At 38.4% G+C, this 22,800-nt stretch overlaps 2 protein-coding genes across 11 annotated transcripts in view; both read right to left on the bottom strand.

Moving 5' to 3' along the window:
• Nucleotides 1-5,589: 5,589 nt before the first annotated feature.
• Nucleotides 5,590-14,212, bottom strand: LOC135480601 (uncharacterized). Of its 8 annotated transcripts, none has more exons than XM_064760478.1 (6): nt 14,024-14,212; nt 13,287-13,454; nt 9,620-9,961; nt 8,592-8,966; nt 7,420-7,461; nt 5,590-6,799 (listed from the first exon to the last, which is right to left on the bottom strand). In XM_064760478.1, the coding sequence occupies exons 2-6, from the start codon at nt 13,333-13,335 to the stop codon at nt 6,627-6,629; spliced, it is 981 nt and encodes a 326-aa protein (XP_064616548.1). In that variant the 5' UTR covers nt 13,336-13,454; nt 14,024-14,212; the 3' UTR covers nt 5,590-6,626. The 8 variants fall into 8 exon arrangements, with proteins under 8 accessions (XP_064616548.1, XP_064616545.1, XP_064616542.1 ...); XM_064760475.1 differs by lacking the exon at nt 14,024-14,212 and adding an exon at nt 13,580-13,988; XM_064760472.1 differs by lacking the exon at nt 14,024-14,212 and adding an exon at nt 13,589-13,988.
• Nucleotides 14,213-16,906: 2,694 nt separating this feature from the next.
• Nucleotides 16,907-22,800, bottom strand: part of LOC135480687 (uncharacterized) — a 79,852-nt gene continuing 73,958 nt past the window's right edge. For all 3 annotated transcript variants that reach the window (XM_064760588.1, XM_064760591.1, XM_064760589.1), the window contains one exon: nt 16,907-17,696. In XM_064760588.1, coding sequence (XP_064616658.1) covers nt 17,483-17,696 — 214 coding nt within the window. In that variant the 3' untranslated portion in view covers nt 16,907-17,482. The remainder of the gene's footprint in view (nt 17,697-22,800) is intronic.

Genomic DNA, 22,800 nt, shown 5'->3' with positions numbered 1-22,800 from the left:
ATCTTTACGTTGAATTCTAAGAATGCGTGTGTTATATTAATATAACAATGTATTGCAATAACAGAATAGATTCTAACATTACTCAAACAAAAGACTTTTAAAAATTACCAGACTCATTTTTTGAGTGCATTTTGTGTTAACGTATAAGCCATAGCATATGTATTTGCGATCTTTTGCTATTTGCTGTGTGTAAATATCTAAACTTAACACGAGAAGACATATTTGGGTCAGAACCCTTCAAGGTATATTTACTTCCTTGTGTGAATTTATGCTCTCGTTGAACTAGCTGGCTTAATAGAGCAAACTGGGATAAAAATTAACCCTTACTCTCACAACTATAACCTCCTTCTCGTATACAGGCTTTTACTTTTTTTTTTTTACAATTATGACGTCACCCGAGGCAATGGAGTATTTTTTTTTTTTGCAATAGCATGGACGTCCAATATATTAGTATGTAAAGCTTGACGTGTCACATGTAACTAGCGACAGGCAAAGTAGTATGCGTGTATTTACAGATGGCTGAATATAGGCGGCCAGTTAAACAAGTTATATAATACAAACCACTGGTTTCGCTCAAACTGACAAGATTATCCTTGTTCTCAGAAAGTAAATACGTTATGTTTTGTACATATACACCTGATGTGTACGAGATGGGTACCACATGTATCACTATTTAGTACACGTTTAAAGTGTAGGTACACAAAGAGGTGTATGCAAGGTACAAAGTAATGCGCCTATAAGTGAAGATTTTGCTACAGTTAATGTCTACATGTGACTGTGCCTTACATCTTGTGTATATTTTGTTCGCAAATGCTGTTTAGAGAGTAATTTCTATGATTTTAGGACAGTTTTCCATGTATTCACTAGATAGGTGCATATATGACTTGGTCGATACTATACACATTTGCGTGTCATCTCACGTGAATACCATAATACTGAAAATATGTGGTGATTTTTCTCTGTTTACTATAGAAGACGCTTCATGCATGACTGTTTGTTACGCTTTGGTTGTCATAAACCATAAAGAAAAAAAAGCAAAAAAAAAAAAAAAGCAAAAAACATACAAACTAAAGGGCAGCATATAATCAACCTTGGATTCCCTAAAAAGCCGTTGAATCAAACATCAGTTAAAGGTTAAAGATGTCAAACTGTAAACAAATTTATTATAGCATCGTTATCGCTGGGAAACCTAACCAAAAGGGTACTGCCTCTTTCTTTAGTTATAAGTTAGTTTGCGTGAAAACCGCAATGCAATTTTCTGACCTGGATTCCCCATTCAAGCCTGTTAAGCTCACTTGCCAGGAAATTCAGATTTTAACATACCATGTAACTTTTGAAACATTTCAGAATGTGTCATAATTTGCATATGTTATTTTAGTGTTTTAGAAACTGTAAATAAATTTCTGTGCAAATACTTCGCTAATACAGCAGTGTGTCATAGGTTTACATACTCCAAAACAGGAAAATTACATCAAATTTTGTATTAATTTTGTTGCATGTGTCATTTAAAATTAATTTTTTTATTAAAAGAATTTGGTAAATTGACTAAAAAAAAGAGTTTTGGCTACAGTGTATTTTTCTGTAGAGAAAAAGCTCCTTTTTGACTGTAAATTTACGACCAATTTCGCTGGTACGTAAGCAAAGCGGAGTATATAAAGCACAGTATCGTACGTTTCTTTTACCAAAAACCAGTCTAAAACCCGTCTAAAATCAGCCTACAGCAGTTATATTTTCTTTGCGCAGTAGTTTGTGTAGATCTACGGCATTTGTTTTCGTAAAGTATATTTATGGTACTTTTTTTGTCGTAAATTACAGCAAAATACTGTATATCTATATATATACATACAATTTAACAATGGATTCTTTTGTACCCGGGGGGTGGGGGGGGCATTTATCTGGGAGAATACTGTTTGTTACCGTTCATGTCATACCATATGTCCGCCTGTAACAGAATACAGGGGTATATATGACGGGTATACATTTATCATACAAACTTTTACTGAAACATGTAATTGGACTAGGCTGTTTTCGTTTAAGTAATGATCTGAAATAAATCCAACATTTGGAACTACGTGAATTTTGTTTCATTAGACGAATATATGATACACTCAAAAAATTAATCTGTCAATATTAACGGGAAGTCTTTTTTTTGAGTGATACTAGAATGCATTCTTTTATTATAACACAATATTCTGTCATAGTGAACACAACATCCTGTTTGTCTAATAGAATTTTTATGTTGACCTAATAGAGTATGTGTGTTATATTTAACAGAATAATCTGGTGAAATATCAGAATACATTCTAGATTCTACATTCACACAGACAACAGACTTTCTGTTATAATTAACAGATTAATATTTTGAATATTGTATTGGAATAACCAAAACGAGCAAACATTTCTCAAAATTTCTTCATCTTTGCCGACTGCATGCATGCGGCTGTCAACGCGTTGTCCCCCGAGAATACGCGCGGTTCCAGGGAAAAGCTGGTCACTTGGATAACCCTGGAAACATGTATATAAAGGAGGAACTGTTATACTTCATCCATTGGCTGTTAATCACAACACGTTCGCATCTGCATGCAGTCGAAATAGAAAGATGTAGAAAACTAAAAAAGGCTCGTTTGTTTGTTTTTTTTTCTGTCATTCTATCAGAAATATCCTATTTTATGCCTACATTATATTACCTATATTCCTCACTTTTTTTTTACTAAATCTTTGTGATGGCGTGCCACCCAAGCAGGTTTGACCAAGTTATTGCTCCCTGAACAGGTACAGATTATGCTTGGCGTGATTCTTAGCCTTTCTCCCCCAATAATACATAAGTGACTGTTCAGCCCGTGCAGTGTCAGGATCCAGATCGCGGCACCGCTGTATACTTGTGCTGTTTTAGCGGTCATCTTGAGGCTATTTTCAAAATGTTTAAGCACTTGGGACGTTCAAACCCATACACCGCTAGAGATCGGTTTCTCTTGATTTGTATATATGCTGCAAATTCATAAAAAAAAAAAATTGCTGTAGTCTGCTTTAGAATGAGAAAAACCAACGATGACAGAAAACTGTATAGAGCGCCTATTTTACTGGTATTCTGCGGTTTTAATGTTGTCTTAACCCATTAAGGATTGCTTTTCTCCATTGATCAGGTTAATATTAATTTGTACATATAAAATGTACATATCATTATGTTACTTATTATTTGAGATGCTCAGTCATGCACAATGAAGTGTTACCTCTGAACACTTCGAATCAACGAGTATATTCTTCAGCTTTTCTACTAGCTATCACTAAAGGGAGTTTGCCTTTTGATATCATTTGGATGAAGAGATGACGCTACTAGACCTAGATCATTATACCACTCCTGCACAGAGCATGGATATATTCATTTTATACATCATACAGTTTAAACATTACAATTGTAATTCTTTTGCTGGCAAGGCGGCATTAATCAAATCGTTACACAAATACAAGCAAATGGCTGAAAAGCTGTCATTAATTAAAATGTACGAGGAATGAGACTACATAGAATATTGCACAAGGAAGTTCGCTCTGGTTATTTTGGGGAAACTTAAATTTCATCTAAATACTGTCTTCAGAAAACATAGGATCTGTATATTTTAATCAGAATGACGTATTTCCCCAATAACGTTAGAAATAACGATTTAAAAATTATTGATTCTGAACTGGCGTGATAGAAAAAAGAATTATTCAGGAGGTAGGTAGACCTGAACTCGAGCATCCCAACTGTAAGAATCAATATTACGCCCATTCGGTAGTAATTCAGTCATATCGGCGAAAATGTGTTTAAACTAAGAAACTGTAGGGGTATGGTTTGCGGTTTGAGAATTACAACATTGAAAATCACTTGACACCTGCAAATATTATAAACATTTCACACAAACATCGCACGAGAAGAAAAACTCAGGTTGATTTTGTCTGCACCAAGCCGACAAACTCATCGAGGTACCTCCCCTACTACAACACTTGCTGTTTACTCTCTCGTATCCACAAAAAAACTATTACCTCAGGGTCTTGATACTTGACCCTAACTCAAAATTGTATAAAAATCCGCTGGAAAATTGAACTATATAACCATCTAAGCAGGGGACAAATAACGGTGTTTTTATGTACACATTAAAGAAACAGGACAAGCCATTAAATATACTGAATCGTTGTTTAGCTTCATATTGCGTTTGATGCTGTTTGTGAAGCACTTTGCGCCAGACATTTTCCGTGTTCATAAGCAAGGGGTTAAGAATGGGGTTACAGCAGGGTGAAAATCAGAAAATCTATTAGGATTAAGATTATCTGAATTTCAAGGAAAAAAATTTATGTACGTATCTGTGTATGCATGTATGTATGTATGTGTGTATGTATGTTTGTATGCATGTCTGTATGTCTGTATTTAGGTATGTCTGTATGTCTGTATTTAGGTATGTCTGTATGTACGTGTGCCTGTATTAGGCGTTTGTATGAGCAAAATTAACGAAAACGGTGTGGTAGTTTGCAATGTGTAACCGTGGAAATCCGGTCTCTTGTCAACTTACCATCGATGGAGTTTATTCAAACTGTTCGTGTAATTAACGGCTTACATAGTGACAACTTACATGCCCCCTATCACCATGGCTTAAGCATTACATTCCTCTCCGGTCGTAAGTGGGAAGGTCTGTCAGCAACCTGTGGATGGTCGTGGGTTTTCCCCGGGCACTGCCCGCCGTCGTATAAGTGAAATATTCATGAGTACGGCCTAAAACGTCAATCAAATAAATAAATAATAAATGTGCTCACGCTTAAGGATAAACGCTCTACGCTAAAAAAACAAATACAAAGTTCTGGACAAAGACCTGTATCATCGCTTCGCACCATCGTGCTATCGCTTCGTTTCATCGACTTCCCAAGATACCATGTACGATGATACGAAATTGGCCTTATCCGGCTTTCATAGTACAGGGCTTAAGCTATATATGTGACTGGAAAACCAGCTTGTATGGGAGATCAGCGGCCAGCATTAATCGTGTCTTAAATCGTCATTTATAACATTTATTACGCAAAGAAAATAGTTACCAAAAGGTAATACTAATATTTATAAAAATATTATGTCATTTTTTCTTTAAAGAAAAAATATGGACGACCACAGTTACAACTAACTTTTCGCGCTCCTTCAACGGATCTTTTATATGTTTTCTTCACCTTTAAAACGGGAGTACATTTCTGAACGATGCTGCAACCCGCACTGGCAGCTGCTTGACACCTGTATTAGCTATAATGACAAAATAGGCAACCGTTCTGCTAGTAACAGATCGGGTCCAGTCCCTTCTTGTTCTGTATGCTCTATCTTTCTTTTCTATATATATTGTATTCCTGCATAAACCTGGATTATGTTGATGGACCCGGCAGTTCTGGTTTTACTCTTTACGCTTCAGTCTTTCTATATTATAATGTGTGATCAATGCGGTAACCAGAAGTCAAACCTGTAGGGACGAAGTGTTTCATTCACAGACTTTATATTCTTTTTGTTTTGTTTCAGGACATGAGCTTTATTGGTTAATGTCATAGAAGTGTATTATCACACATTACAAAGCATTTGTCCATTTGAGTGTGCTTTCGCAAAGAAGGGTGACAATACAGTGTTTAATGGCAACAGTTGTCAGCTTGAAATAATGAGTGAAACATCTGAATACATCTACTCCTGTAAATGCAATGTTTATGCAAAAAAAAGTAACTCGTACTTTGCCCAAGACATGATTAATGACTATTATGGGTTATACATCAAGGCAGAATACAGACAACGCAGGTTGTTAACTCGACATTGATTTAATTGTCATATCAATGATCAATCTTCGGAGTTGCATCCGGGACACCTACCTGTAGCCTAATAAGTGAATAAGGATTCCAGAGCCCACAAAATGGCTGCAGTAATCTCAATGGCGATCTATTTGACAATCTCCTTTCTGATTCTCCAAAATGTGCTTGTGGTATGAAAATGCTGAACACAAACGCAAAATCTAATGAAATAATTATGGAACATGTGGGTTGCTTTATTAATGAGAGCCGGAGATTTAATTAAGTAGTGTGTCTTTATATCATCAGTCTCAGCCTTTACTCCAAGAGACAAAAACATCTGTAATCCTATTTGCATATTTAGCTGTATAATTTTAGGTAATTTTCCAAAATATTGTTCTTAGATAGATAGAAAAGTCGATTTTCCTATTTATTCAAGCACATGTCTATATTATATCGTCCATTTTGAACTGTTGATATGAGCCCATTCAGCACTGCACGCTCCCATCAAAAGCACTTTCTCTTGCACGTGTAATTCGCTAATCTGATTACATTGCATATATATACACACATACAGTTATTTATCTGTCAAATTGTTGTATGCACTAAATGGTTCACAGTATACGTCACGGCTTACTGTGGTCCGAAAGATTACAAAATAAAGGCTATATAAAAGGAGCCCACGAACAGAAATTATCCGTGCGTGAGTTCTGATTTATTTCTCATTTGACAAAAAGTTGTCTTCTATTGTTTCGTACAAAAGTTTTACCCCCATTTTTACACAGTTATATATCTTTAATCATATATAGCATATAAACTGCAGAAGTAGCCTGTTTTAGTCTCTGACGCTATTGTTCTTGTTCCTGATGCCTTCCAGACTTCCTTCTACGATTTCTGGCTTTTTTACCTCGGTTTCGGCGTTTTTTCTTTCTGTTCTTTCCTTTTCCTTTTCGATTCATCATTTTCCTTTCTTTCTTGCCTTTATTACCATTCCTTCTGCGTTTTTTGTCTTTACAATCATCTGAGGATTAAGTACAAATAAATAACATTTATTGAACCTCATCGGCATCCTACGTGAACTGGAACTATACAAATCAGAATTATGTCAGCTTCCGGGATATAGGGACCATCACATACCGGTGACGTCACATACTACATTTATTTATTTATTTATTTATTTGATTGGTGTTTTACGCCGTACTCAAGAATATTTCACTTATACGACGGCAGCACATACTAGAGAAGTCACGTATCAGATTTTCTCGCTTGACCATTGCGGAGCCATGACGTGGTACGGTAGTAATGGTCACACATGTTAAGCAAACATACATGTTCCAAAATTAGGAATTCGTCGACTTTATTTGTTTATTTATTTAACTGTTTAACTCATACTCAATACTACATGTACTACTGTGGCAGTTTCACGGGTGGAGGGAAAGAATACGCCGAGGGAAAACGAAAAAAAGCGCTTATGTTTATCATAAAAGTTATGTTTATCAGCAATCGTTGGGAAATTTCTATCACATAATTATTTTGAAAGATTTTTGAAATTTCACAACACAGAAGGGCTTCAGTGAATGCAAAAGCCGAATTTTATAGGAAGGAATTAGCTCAGATGACAAGTAATAGATTAGTTATTACCTGTTCCTGGAGTTGTCTCCCCATTGCTGTCAATGGCCGTCCCTATAGAGAAAACATTAACAAACCATGCAGTTACACAAGAAGTCTAAGTATTTCGGAATAGGGAAAATTGTATGAATCTAGTTTCAGTGTTTGATGTGACGCGAAGCATGTTAATAAACTTTATGTTCACACGTTAATGAACTGAATGTTCACGTGTTAATGAGCTGAATGTTCACATGTTAATGAGCTGAATGCTCACATGTTAATAAAGGAAATGTTCACTTGTTAATGAACTGAATCTTCACATGTTAATACACCGAATGCTCACATGTTAATGAACGAAATGTTCACATCTTAGTGAACTGAATGTTCACATGTTAATGAGCGGAATGTTCTCATGTTAATGAACTGAATGCTCACATGTTAATAAAGGAAATGTTCACTTGTTAATGAACTGAATCTTCACATGTTAATACACCGAATGCTCACATGTTAATGAACGAAATGTTCACATCTTAGTGAACTGAATGTTCACATGTTAATGAACCGACTGCTTACATGCTAATTAACTGAATGTTCACATCTTAATAAACTAAATGATCACATCTTAATGAACTGAATGCTCATCCTCAGCGAATCAAAAGGTCCCAAGGAAAGAACTTGACGCTCATGCGCACATATCATGTAAAAGCGTATCCACTTGGGATTTCTCTACTCTCTTCCCTACAATTCCTCGCTACCATTCAATCGTTAATTGTCACTGCGTTCACCAAAAGAGGGCACCGTTACTTTAACGACTTCCTCCATTCCTACAACTTACAAAGGCTAACATTCATGGGACACTTCGTTGTTCATTGAATGGTTACAATTTCTCATTACTGGTATCTATGTGAAATCTGACAATTAAGCTTTTAAAATGGGCAAAACAGAGTAACGTCCCTTGGTTTTTGCGAATCGGGTCCAAGCCAGATTAACAATTGTTCTCTTGTAATATATATAATGATCCACAGTAAGATGGAACAAGCAGATAAAGAGAATCGTTCGGAGCAAAATAGGTTCTAACAGAAAGGACTAAAGCATAGGAAGTGAAAACACAGCCTCTTGTCAATTTACGTTGGTTAAGGTCCTTTTAAACTGTTTATAGAATGTTTTAATAGGAGCAGCAACAACACCATGGCTTAAGCACTCACATTTGTAGTTGATTATAAATCCTCGTCCCGCCTTCGTCTTCTGATTGATGAAGAAGACGAGCTGTATGGTTGACGAGGTTATAGTCTCGTTGAAGCCCTGCGTGGAGTACATCAGCGGCTCGCCGATAGCCTGGCTGTCCTCTGACGTCACGTTGTACAAGGACACGTTGTCGTGGCCGTCCGGGTCAAGGTCGATATCATCCGACCACAAGGTCAATTTATAGCTGGGCTGCTGGGCAAAGGACACTCGACAGTAACGGTCGTTTCCGTGCTTCGGGTAGAACCAAGGGTAGCTCCGGTGGCTGACAAGTCGGCCTTCGCTTTTCTTTACGAGCTGGTCACTTTCCATGGCATCGCAGACGTATTTCAAAGATCCTGTCCAAGAAAAAAGAACCGATAAGCGATTGGCTTAGTGTTAAATTTTACATTTCAACTTGACATGAAATAAAGCTCTTTCGTCCAGAGTAATGCACTGAGCGAATTTGTCGCCGTGTATATCACATTTCTTGATTTTAAAGGGCAAATAAGATTTGATCTGAAGTGGTTAAATAAAAAACACAACGGAATTTATATTTAATGAATTAGTTCAACAATGCCATGGGAATTAATATGTATCATGAAGATGGGACGCAGACTGCAATTGCCAAGCGTTTGCGAAGCGTGATTTTTGTTAAGGGCATTAGTTGAAACTTTGGCGGATGCACACACTTGGGAACGGGATAAAATGAAAGAAACTATGGACTCCTTCTCAAAAGCAACGTACACTCCCCTATCATCTAGACATGCATCTGGATGTGTATCACAATTTAAGACTTCCAATAACTCGTCCTCTCTGTTGTAGAGTAGAAAATCTCCCCTTACGTCCCAAATGCAACCATTGCGGTTTCCTGCATCCGTAAACATGACCGGCGGTGAATACATGGACAATTCGTCCATTTACAGCGTTAAAGATCTTGCAAACTAAATCAAAATGATCAAAATGAAAGAGGGTGAAAGAGGGTGAAAGAGGGAGAATGTGGAGGAATTACTTTCACAGATGCAGTCCCACGACTCCAGTATGGCATAATCCGGCGTCCTGGCAAGACAGGAGCGATTTTCAGAGTTGGTGATTGGCATCAGGGGGCTCAGTTGGACCGAGCATTGGTTCCGGAAGTAACAGTTGTTTGTTTGAGCTACGACTTCCGGTGTTAATCCCATACAGTCGTGTTTCCGATTCGATGTGCAGCGTTTTGAGGAACCCGGATCAGCTGAGCTCTTTCCAACCTTGACCTTCAAGTTCATGATAACCTCACCTCTGGGACAAGTTACCTTGATATTGCTCCCCGGTCGATCGAGACACGTGACCCGCTTCGGGAATACTGCCACTGGGCCTGGAACACAAAATATTTAACATACAGAATAAACCTTGTTAGAGGTAAAGAAATTCTTTGATCAGTTATACTGACAACGAATGTACATTGCCAATAGTGTCCATAGATAGAAGTATTTAGGTTCAGAATGTGCAAGGCATCCAATACAGAAAAAGCAAACAAAAGCTGCGACGGCACCTCTCGTCGCCATGTTGCAAGGCTATAGCTTGATTTCTTGTCCGTTAGTCACTGAGAAGGCAGAGTTCTCGCAATTCTTTACGACATTGGTTTGGTTGTGTATAACGTTACACAACGTTTTCTGTTAGCTGAAATGTGTCAGAAGACGCGGAGAGTGAGGCGAATACCTAGATTTACTGGAAGTATACAATATTACCTCCAGGCACCGAAGAGCTCGTAATACAACTACATGACTAGTTTGTGTACTTCACTGAAGCCATAAATATGACAGCCATAGAATATTTATTTATTTGATTGGTGTTTTACCAATATTTTACTCATTTGATAGCGGCCAGCATTTTAGTGGGAGGAAACCGGGCAGAGCCCGGGGGAAGCCCACGACCATCCGCAGGTTGCTGTCAGACCTTCCCACTTACCACCATAGAATAAGTGAAAACATCTTGAATACGGCGTTAAACAACAATCAAAGAAATGAAACAAATACATTGGAAGTCTCGTCCATAGGCAAAACAAAAACATCGTACAAAATGTCCGCCAGAGATATTAATCGTCTTCATGTCTGTATGGCATTTCATCTGATATACACTTGAAACTTCTTGCTCCGCTTTCAGAGCGTGGACATTTTTTTTTTTCACGACAAACAAATGTTTGATTCATTCAAATATGTGACAAGGAAAAGTTCAGTTCAAAGGACCAAGCCTTCCGTATCGGGAAGTGCGACCATGCTGGGTGTGTCGTTTATTGTATACAGGTATAATCCTGTCCCCAAACTTATCCACTTATTTGTGATCGTGATAATGTATACTTTGCGTACGGTTGTCCGTACACAAACGTTCACGGAAGTACGTCCAAGTGCACAGTGGCTCATAACTTCCCTGTACGCTTCGTATGACATCATTAATCAGTCATTTACGAACAACTTTGCACTTTATTATTCTTCCTCGTTTCTACTTGAACAAATTTGTTCAGCGCGTGATTCATTAAGAAAAGGAGATCAAGTAATTACCTTGGTGGATTTTGCCGTTGTCTGTTCGATTCGATAACAATGCATAATACATCACGCGGATCCCACGTGTCTGTAGGCACGTTTCATACTCTTTGAAACTTGAGAATGGTTATCAATAATAAGGAAACTTATAAATATTTGTCCAACTTCAGTACTCGTAAAAACAAATGTTCTGACGTATACATATGTTTGTCTTAAATGATTCTACATTTTTCAACTTGGGTACTTTACTGATACATGAGGTACGTTTGTAACACAAAGTAAAGTTTTAAGGTAAACAGCTGAACAAAATAAACAAAATACTTGGCGTTGAAAAATTTCCAAATTATTACCCAGGCTGTGAACCACACAAGAAAGTTGACATGTGTCAGCCATGTTCAGCATCTCCAGTCATGTAAATTATTACCAGATTGAAGTACCTAATTCACGAACATTATCTCAGCGTACGGATACCATAATGAAGTGCCTCAGGCACAACCAGTATCTCGGCGTAAAGATAGCATAACGAAGCACCTCAGTCACGCCCAGTATCTCAGCATAAGGATATCATAATGAAGTATTTAAGTCATGTCCAGTATCTCAACGTAAGGATACCATAATGAAGTATTTAAGTCATGTCCAGTATCTCAGCGTACAGATACCATAATGAAGTATTTAAGTCATGTCCAGTATCTCAGCGTACAGATACCATAATGAAGTATTTAAGTCATGTCCAGTATCTCAGCATACAGATACCATAATGAAGTGCCTCAGGCACAACCAGTATCTCGGCGTAAGGATAGCACAACGAAGCACCTCAGCCACGCCCAGTATCTCAGCGTAATGATACCATTATAAAGTATATCTGTCAAGTCCAATATAATGAAGCATCTCTGTATCTCAGTATCTCAGCAAATGAAAGGCACGAGTATCTGTCACGTCCAGTATCTCAGCGTAATGCAGTATCTCCGTCACCTCCAGTATCTCAGCGTAAGGATAGCATAATGAAGTATTTCAGTCACGTCCAGTATCTCAGCGTAAGGGTAGCATATAGTAATATCCCAGTCATCTTTAGTATCTCAGCAAATGAAAACCACGAGTATTTGGGGATAGCATACTAAAATATCTCAGTCTCGTTCAGGATCACAGCATGGAGATATCATATTAAAGTATGTCAGTCATTTTTAAATCTGTCACTGTAAATGGCAACTACATAAGTATCGTGCACATGCGATCACAATTATTTCCGTGAATAATTTATTTTCAAAAAGAAACGATCTCCTACCCCAGCTCAGTTAGGGTTTATCCTAACCGTTCATATAAATGCTTTATAAAATGTATACCTCATCAAACAATGGCTAGAAGCAGAATTATGCTTAAAAATGTTGCAGCCATATTATTGCAATTTATTAGACGTCACATAAATTTCTTATTTTCTTGGTCAGGGTATAATTATAATGACATGACAAATATACTATATTACATATATTTTTCAAATATCTTTTACGACGTTAAACCCCAAACACTCACTCACTCAATATCTACAATTCAGATTATTCGTGTGAATTACCGTACTCAAGACTTGTTCATTAATGCCAGGTTTATAGCGTAGTGTAAACAGGAATGCCAGAAGAGAAAACCACCGCCCTTTGTCAGATATGAAATGAACATGATTTAAAGCAGCAGTTGAACTGATGAGAGTTCCATGGCCTTGTGGTTAACGTGCTAGCGCAGCATAATGTCCCAGACGCTTCTCACCAATGCGGTCGAAGTCCAAGTCCAGCTCATGCTGGTTTCTTCTTCGGTTCCAGTTTGGCAAGGTCTGTCATCAACCTGAGGGTAGTGTGGTTTCGTCGGGCTCTGTTCATTTTCCTCCCACCATAATGCCGGCCGCCGTCGGAAAAGTGAAATATTATTGAGTACGGTGTAAACATCAATCAAATAAATAAATAGATAAATAATCAGAGCCGGATTCGAGCCTGTAACCCCATAGGTCAATGGCTGATCGAAGTGAGATGAGACCAGTGCTGTGGTTAAAAGAGCCAGGGAGAGGCTCGACCTTGGTGGAATGGTTTAATACTTTTGTATGGCCTCGAATCTTGGTTCGAAATTTGACTTTTATTACTTTTATTTTAGAGTTTAAAAAATGATACGTATTCTTACCCAAAACAACGCCCACAAGCAATATGACGGTCACCCATCCAGTTTCCATTTCGCTTCTCTTTGTTGTCCTGCAAAATCTCCTGTCAGCTTTCCTAGCAAATAATGAATCTAAACTTCGGTGTTTCTTCGACGGACATTGAATTGCAAGATTTCGTTTTCAGGATGCACCTGCGTTAGAAGAAGAAAAGCTTTTTACGTATCTCAGTACCAATGATAGACAAACGACTTCCGGTGAGAAAATCAGGTAGCCAAATGATGTTTGTTCTCTCTGCAAAGTACTTCAGATACGCTACGTTACATACTGCCTACAATGGCCATACTGTACGTGAACTCGCTTCTGTTGCAGACGATAGTTCTTCTGAAGTCCTTGTCTTACTGCCTATATCCGTCAGCACATGAATTCCAGTTGCAGATATCCTCGGGTGTGTTGGTCGCGTCTGACTTCAGTGCTGTAGCTGATACTAAAGACTCACTGTAGCAAAGCACTTTCATGTACACATCATAAAATACTTCCGTAACAATCAACAACAAGCACAGTACTGCACAGAAAGGTGGCCTACATGTGTTATTATGAAGCGCACACCGACGATACTATCTCGTACGTAAGGTTTGTCTGATTTTGTGACAAAATATAGCCCGGCCTTGGCTGAATCCGTATCGGACCTGAGCACAGGTCTAGGTTTTATACACTGACATACCGGAAGGATATCGAAGATATAAATCTAGCTATAACACACCTATATCCACTTATCCCAGAGTGACCCTGGTGATTAGGCAAACTTGACAAAACTTCCTTGTCATATATGAACGTAACAGGCGGCCCAATCAGCTGTGAAAGAATCTCGAGTAGACACTGGGTCAGTGACCAACTTTCTATTAAGATCCTGGTCGTGGTAGTACTGCGTGGACGTTACCAGTACCAACGTTGTTGTTGTGTTGCACGAGCTTCGTGTGTATCACTTCTGCTACTTATAGTTTTCTGAAAAATACACGATTAAAGTTTATGACTGAAGTTAAATATGTTTACCGACGTTGGATGTGCAACCATTTTAGTACATTGTATTAGAGTCTACCATACGTTTAAGCAGACCAGAGTAACTCGGAGAATGTCCAATAACATCAGAGCCTATAAGTGAAGTTAATATATTAAAGAACGACTAACAAAAAATAGCATAAACAACAATCATCGAAAAGATAACTGAAACCTGGATCTCATGTGTTCTCATTCATAAAGCTGTTTTCTCACCAAACTGAAAGGATTTAAATGTTTAGATCCTAAGGTTTTTACACCGCTTCGGTGGTCGAATAGGTAGACCGGCCACCTCATAGGCGGGAGACCCGGGATCAAGCAAGAGTCGGGTCGTACCAGAGACTTTTAAAAACGGTACTTGTTGTTGCCTTGCCTGGGGCTCAGCACTGATAAGTTAGGACAAGAAAACAGGACTGGTTGGCCCGGTGTCAGTATATTGTTACTGGGTGGGGTGTCCTCTCTGGTGCCTCCAGCATGCTACTTCAGTCGCGGAAGCACTTTGGCGGCATTAACTCGCCCTGCCACGAGAAGACACAGTATATGTAAACACACCTGATGACTCCTCGTCATCATACGACTGAAAAATTGTTAAGTACAACGTTAAGCATTCATCCATTTATTCTAGGGTTTTATGGGGGGTCATACATGATAAACGATCTTTGTTTATATCAGGATATTACTTCACTGTAATCTGTATATAATACCGGTGCCAGATTGGCTGTTGTGTAGGTTTAGTTATATAGTTATAATATTACTTGTCCAATATTTTTTTTATTTTTATAAAAAATGCCGTTTAAGCTGAAAAATCGCCTTCATCTCATTGTGACAAAATATGGCTCGTAATATAAGAGACTAAAGAGTAAAACGAAAGCAGCGGCGGCGGAGTTACTCTAACTATTTTAACTAAATGCTGAAAAAAGCTATTCTAACTATTTTAACTAAATGCTGAAAAAAGCACCAGACCTATGTTCTATGATGAACTGCACCTCAATGTATTTTATATAAAATTTTGGATATCCTTCTGACATCATTTCTTGTTTTTCTTGTTGTTTTAATGAATAACAATATTGCAACTGACTGCCCTAAAGAAAATGGAAAGAAAATTCAGAAAGTTACGAAAAATTTGACTGGAGAATTTTGATGAATGTTGCCCTGAATTTGTTATCCCAGTTATTTAACTGTTGCTACTCACTTTTGTGATGATAATAGGACTCTCCAATCAGCTGTTAATTTTCTTACTTCGTCTCTGTCCACTGACAATATGCTTCAAGTACATGTATATCTTCTTGATATTGTCTTTTCAATGAATCTAGGCTTATTTGCCTGCAGGAGTTATCCTCGTTGAAACGTAAGGGGAATTCCCTTAAGAGTTCGGATGGATTTGTTTAACAGACATGACAGATCAAAGAAAGATGTTTCAAAAACAAACCCCGTAAGCTATTTTTTTGTTATTTATATTTTAAGTTAAATTTCAACTGCTGGTTAAAGCGGCTATACCGGAAATTTTTGACAATGAATCCGTTGGAAATTAGCTAATTAAATAAAATTTTCTGTTTTTATAGAACAGTAAAAATCATTGCCAATCTATAAATACCAGACTCGTACCTGTATTATTTATAATGTTAAAATGATTGTTAAGACTGAAAGCTTTATAAGGGTCGACAACACGTGCACAGACGTGGAGAATGTTTTGTGAAAGGTAATTCATTGGGCATTTTTTACATTTGCGTTCATCGACTTTTGTCTTCAATCTCCGCTCTGCAATGTGCAATAGTTGCATAATGTATAGCGCCATATACATTAAATTATGTTGTCAAGGGCGATGACTTTGGGGCTAAAGGTTTCTGGTCGTGTGACATTGGTTCTCGGAATGGCACTATTAATAACATATTTAGTTTTCACACCAAGGCGATGATGTACCTGGATAGCTCAGCAAACAGAGGCAGTGGTGTATTTTGCTTTTATTGGTAACACAGGCTATGTGCCTATCGGCCATGCATGAGGTGGTGTTCCCTATTGATAGATGATGTTATAGAATAAGAAGTGTATATAACCTATATCACGGAAGGTGTTTTAGATCTACATCATGGAAAGATGTTTTCCTGTACAACAGCTTGGATCACGCTTAAAGCTCGTATCCATTGAACTGCAGTGCGGAGCGGGTATTACATCCATATCAGGCGCTTTGATTCTAGCCATTCATAACAACAAACCATTAAAAGGCCATAAACATACAGTTAATAAATGACTGTACAGGTTTTACAAGGTTGTGATACATATTTTATTTGACTGGTGACGTACGCCATGTACTCAGGAATATTTTACTTCTTCTACCTACGGCCAGCGCAGGGGAAGCCCACAGCCATCTGAATGTTGCTAACGGTCGACCGGAGAAGAAGCTAGCATAAGCTCAACTTACCACGACTGCATTGGTGTGAGGCTCCTTGGTTATTGTACTACGCTAACACGCTATAACCACTCGGTCTCGGAAGACTCTTGATGAATATGACTCGGTCCCTATTTACGTGCAATATACTTGGGTACACGTAACACCCATGAAAAACGTACCAAATCAACACATTCTTCCGGAAGTACAATTTTATTTGAGCACATGCATTTAACATGAATACAAAAATAGTTAGGCGCCGTTTGACAACGACGCTAAATTCCGGAATTCCATATACGCCTCAACACAGTAATTAATAACGCAGAGTTATTAGTGTGAATAGTGGAACAAAAGAATGAAGATCACATTTAATCCGCAAAAATAAAATACTCTGAGGAAAAGGGATTTAGCTTACATGTACATAAGGAAACTTCTTTCTATTTGATGAAAACTGTTGTCTTTTTTTTTTGTTTTTCACTGCTGGCGAATTTGATTGAGACTGGGGCTTGGATAAGCCCTTTATAGAGAAACATCACACACTTTATAAACGAATACACCCAATCAGTACGAACAAGCAAAATATAATAGTTGAATTATTAGCCAGATAATGAAACGTAAAACCACACACTTTAATGACGTCATGGAAATGTCAGAAAACAAAATTGTATGTTTGACTTCCGGTCAGGAAAACTGGGCACGGTTGGGTTTCAGCTCTGTTTCAAGATGGCGTCGGTACGGTATGGTGGCCGGGATCCCAGTGATGGACCGGCGCCAGACAGATCAGTTCTGACATCGCCCCAGGGCCGAGTTGCAGAAGGGGAATCTCTCGCAGCAGTCGGACGAGGTTCGACAGGACTTTCCGTACCAACAGTCGATACAACGCTTAATGTTCGGGTCGCAGAGATTGTAGCGACGACAGCAGTTCAGGTGACTTCTACATGGCTGCCTGTAGCACCGGCTGTTGTTGGGGAGAAACAGCCATGGCGCCTTATACCTGCAAAGAAAACAACATGAGTTTAAAATTACAAAGATGTACTGCGTGGGTTTGTTCAATTCGTCTATCTAACCGCCACTGATGGCAAGATTCAGTGACGTCCGGGGCAACACGGTTTGACGTCTCATTGTTCCAGAAGTCTCGTCAATTCGCGTGAGGTTACACTCTACGGACTCTACCAACTTCAAACTCGGTGGTCTCCGGTGACCAATGGACACTTTCGTGGCCACTACATCCTCCAGTACTCACTACCCTTCCAGTAACCAAAAGGGAACGTACCCTATGGGCCTTAAATCACTGTATCTAAATGCTAGCCGTTCTCTAGCTCCAACCAGACGTCTGTACAGGTTACACATAGGTAATTTAATCAACTGGGTCCGGGATTTGGAGTGGGAGTGAAGACGGGGGGTCTATATGTCTCATAACTGACATTTTGCATACCAGCAGTCAACAAAAATGGCCGTTTCAGGCCAATTTCTAATAGGACGTTTAACACAAACCCCAAATGAAATAAAAAAGTAGGATGAAATCGTGCAAAGAGAAGCCGACAACAGTTTTCAATGACGTTGGAAATACGCATGTTCTCGGCATACATTTATGATGATACCTGTGACCATAAAAAGAGTTATGATACATTTCGATTGTCAGTATGTACACCTGCTCATTTAAATCAAACATGAATTTTATCTGAAGTAAACAAGTGGTTAGGGACTGTGACCACTCGCCAACCCAAGCCTAAAAAACTTTGGTGACTACATGTCATGACCTCATCCCAATCAGTTGTAACTTTCAAAGTGGAGCTCAGCCCATGCTGATATTTTGATGATGCGTTGTACCTGCATGGATCAGCTACATAAGTCACTATTCCAGATGGGAGTTTGACAAGATAAGTTTCTTCTGTCTGAATTTCGTGACATTGTTACAGAAACCGTGGAAAATATCAATGCAGTCAAAATCAAACCCGTGTACCTCAAGAGTTATCCCCCCTTAATAGGCTACAGCGTCAGTCAGTACGAGATACCGCATAGGAAAGTGTGTATACTTGATTAGATTGGATTGGATTGGATTGATTGGCGTTTTCGCGATACTCAAGAATTGAGAACTTTAGTCACACGTATAGCTTGTAACTTCATACTAGAATAGGTAAACTAATTCTATTTTGTAGTTAGAAGTTACAAGTTTCATACTGCAACTTCTAATTAAAGGTCTCTAATATTTCGCGTATACGACGGCGGTCAGCATCATGGTAGGTGGAAACCGGGGCCGAGCCCAGGGGAAACCTACGACCATCCGTAGGTTGCTGCAAGACCTTCTGTCATATGGCCGGAGAGGACACCAACATGAACTGGACTTGAACTAGATAAAACAGATATACATGGCTAGATAATGGAACATAAGCACCAGATAGACATCAGTCAGTAGCCATACTTAACGTATGCAAGGTGACGCTATACAAGGTAAAGAACTCAGAAGAATTATTGCACCGTAGTCAAAAAAAGAAACCACGTGATACACGGTAACTGAAACCAGGCAAATGACAAGCCTAGACTGCTACATTACACGAGGCTTAAACACGGTATTATCATACCGTATACCTGTTGCTATTGGAGGAACCCAAGTGACATGGTTAGAAACAAAAATTACATGAAGAAAAAACAACGAAAAACAGTAACACCGTAAAGCGGCATAGTTAGAAAAATTCAAACAACACAAACTTTCAAAGTGTCATTTATGTTTTCTTTTCTAATAAGTTGTCCTCACGAGAAAATTGACCAATAAAAATGAATGTTATGTGCACAAGTTAATAAAGATCTCGAGAACACGAGATAACTGCTATGTCGATCTCGTGCGCATGGCGTCCCAAAGATCTCGTGCGCAAGACATACTTGTGCATTTTATTGGCTTTGAAACTTGCGTTATTTTTTCTATTAACATTTTTTTTGTTAGGTAAATGTAAGGCAAATGATAAGCCTAGATTACTACATTACACGAGGTTTAAACACGGTATTATCGTTACGTATACCTGTAGCTATTACAGCAACTCAAGTCATACACGATAAAAAGAAAATTAAGCATTTTATTTTGGATGAATAAAAACAGGCACTAGTTAATTAGGCAAATGGTAGACTTTTAAACAAAAATAGTGTTCCTAAAAATAATGCCTTACCTCAGGGAGAGGAATTCAGAAATGATGTGGCCATAGCCGAAAGCAAAATTGCATATTGTCAAGTTTTTGAAGAAAATTAACAAACCCGGAAATTATGGGTCAAGTAAACAATGCCCTGTACAATTCGGGAAATTTCAGTGAAACTTGCTTACTTGTGATACTGCTAAACTTCTGAAATTCTACGGTGAATATGGCACTCTAGTCTCACGACCTGTTGCAAAGTTTCAGGATAATGATATCTAATTAGGCTTAACCCGGGGCTAGGGGAAGTATAACCATCAACGTTTATTACATCTATACACATGGTGCTTTTATAACAGTTGCAATCAAAGCACAGCTGAGACATCTATATTTGTATTCGACTTGGGAATTAATCACGGACTAAGAGTTTGAAATTTTAATTGGATGTCATGCCTAGAATTTCCAACGTTCCAGCCTGCATCATTGAAAAACTGATGACTGGCTATCTCTTTCATGTAACCAACTTTAGTAACTATTTATATATTATTCCTCACATATTCCTTTGAAAACTGCTTGTTGATTTAGGTTGTTTTGGAAATAGGGTGTGTGATAATCGATTTGGAATGACCCTTCATGGTTGAAGTTTTGGCCAAAACTGAAGACTGAAAAGAGCAAACCTTGGTTGAGAGAAAAAGAAAATGTGTATGGTGTTAACTGACAGCAAACGACCAATCCAAACGACACGAACACTTAAATCCTTATTTATTGGACGTTATTCGATTTTAAATCATAACTATGGGTCACACCCAATCTGTAAAATCCGGCCTTTTGTAAATTCACCTCAGCATATTTATATACGAATTCATGTAAAATTACCAGCATACAGCAAATCAACTTATACGACGTCAGTAGGCAAAGTCATGCTTCATTTCAGTCTAATTAAAGTCACATATAGAAGCCACTATACTGACCTTCAAACTAAACCCATCGATTATTGATTCAACCGAATTCTTTCTTCTACGGAGCGGCAAAAGTTACATGGTTAGAAACAAAAATTAAAGGAAGAAAAAACATCGAAAAACAGTAGCACCGTAAAAGCGGCATAGTTAGAAAAATTCAATTATTTATTTATTTATTTATTTGATTGGTGTTTTACGCCGTACTCAAGAATATTTCACGTCCAGCATTATGGTGGGAGGAAACCGGGCATAGCCCGGTGGAAACCCACGACCATCCGCAGGTTGCTGAAGAACCTTCCCACATACGGCCGGAGAGGAAGCCAGCATGAGCTGGACTTGAACTCACAGCGACCGCATTGGTGAGAGGCTCCTGGGTCATTACGCTGCCCTAGCGCGCTAACCAACTGAGCCACGGAGGTCCCCGTTAGAAAAATTCAAACAACACAAACTTTCAAAGTGTCATTTACGTCTTCTTTTCTAATAAGTCGTCCTCACGAGAAAATTGACCAATAAATATGAACATTTATGTCGTGCGTACGAGATCTTTGTTAAGCCGTGCGCACAAGTTAATAAAGATCTCGAGAACACGAGATAACTGCAATGTCGATGTCGTGCGCATGACATCCCAAAGATCTTTATTGGCTTTGAAACTTGAGTTTTTTTTTCTATTTACGATTTTTTTTGTTTAACCGTGTCACTTTTATGGCTCCGTAGGCCTATGCTTCTTTAATTTGGGATGTCAGTTCTATATCGTTATTTCAGCCAAAGGGAGTGGCATTTCTTGTCGGTGTATAGCAGTATGCCTGTAAGCAAATTTATAGACAACCTTATTCACGGATTTGGAGGATATTCAATACATATATTAGCTTAGAATTTTTGTGGTGATCCAGAAATTTTTTGCACGGTTTTTCACTATTACGAGAAAGAAGAGAAAGGCAGAGTATCGTCCCTTCGTAGTGATCGAAGAATGATCTAAGAAATGAGATAAAAAAAATTAGCAGGGAGTACCAGTTGAGAGTTTTCAATGATGCCGGAATGCAAGAAGTGTTCTAGACCGCGGAAGCTTAAGTAGTACATCTAAACCGGTGGCCGTGGGTTTTCCCCGGGCTCTGCCCCATTTCCCCCTACCATAACGCTGCCCACCGTTGAATAAGTGAAATAGTCTTGAGTACGGCGTAAAACACGAGTCAAAAAAAAAAAAAAAATTGCGTATCGGGCTAGTTTATAAGTGGTCATTAATCAAAATATGTATTTCAGTTGTCTTGTGATTAAAACAGTGTAAATATCCACATATGTAACTTGTAGATTTTATTCGACGCGATGAATATACACATTTTTCGGAATGGATATAATTAAGCCCGTATTTATGGAGCAATTTAAGACTTAAGTCATAAAATGTAACCGGGTCGAGTCACACTTAAGACTTTAAACGAGGAAGTTGTAACTTCCTTGCTTGGCGCTCAGCATGAGGGGGATAGTGCAACGACTGGTAGGCCCGTATCAGTATAATGGCTCGGGCGGTGCGCCTTACTTGCCTTCGGTAAGTCGTCTCAGTGAAGCAGCATTAGATAAAAGAACGGTGGAAATCCGTCCTGCCACAAGGAGGCTCACTACATATACCCTAAGGATTTCTTCGTCGTCATATGACTGAAAAATTGTTGAGTACGACGTTAAACCCCAAACACTCATTCACTCACTCATAAATTGTAAGTACTTTAAAAGCCAAACTCAGAACAGCAAAGAACTCAAATTGTAGTTTGCACATTGTCCTGCAGTAAAGAATCTGTGTACAACGTCTAAACTTTCTAGAGCAAAACATTTAGTTTGTAGCTGTGTTTGGAATTCTTACAAAAGTCTGAAGAAAGTACATCACAAAACAAAATTAGGCCAGGTGAAAAACATTTCATTAGATAACAGACACGATATTCTCTTTTTGCACTTTGTCATCAACAAGAGCAAAAAGTTTCCAAATGGCAATTTTTTTCTACCTCTTTGTGTTGCCGTCAAACCCATTGGG

Source organism: Liolophura sinensis, chromosome 13 (assembly GCF_032854445.1).
Source record: "Liolophura sinensis isolate JHLJ2023 chromosome 13, CUHK_Ljap_v2, whole genome shotgun sequence".
NCBI lineage: Eukaryota > Metazoa > Mollusca > Polyplacophora > Chitonida > Chitonidae > Liolophura > Liolophura sinensis.
Note: the sequence above shows the minus strand (reverse complement) of the source record. Positions and strands in the feature narration are given on the sequence as shown.

Coding starts and splice junctions, on each gene's coding strand:
- LOC135480601 (XM_064760478.1), bottom strand. CDS start 13,335: ATGGAAACTGGATGGGTGACCGTCATATTGCTTGTGGGCGTTGTTTTG. Junction 9,962..13,286: donor GCTTGTGGGCGTTGTTTTGG/GTAAGAATACGT, acceptor TTTGTGTTCCAG/GCCCAGTGGCAGTATTCCCG. Junction 6,800..7,419: donor GGAGACAACTCCAGGAACAG/GTAATAACTAAT, acceptor CTTAATCCTCAG/ATGATTGTAAAGACAAAAAA.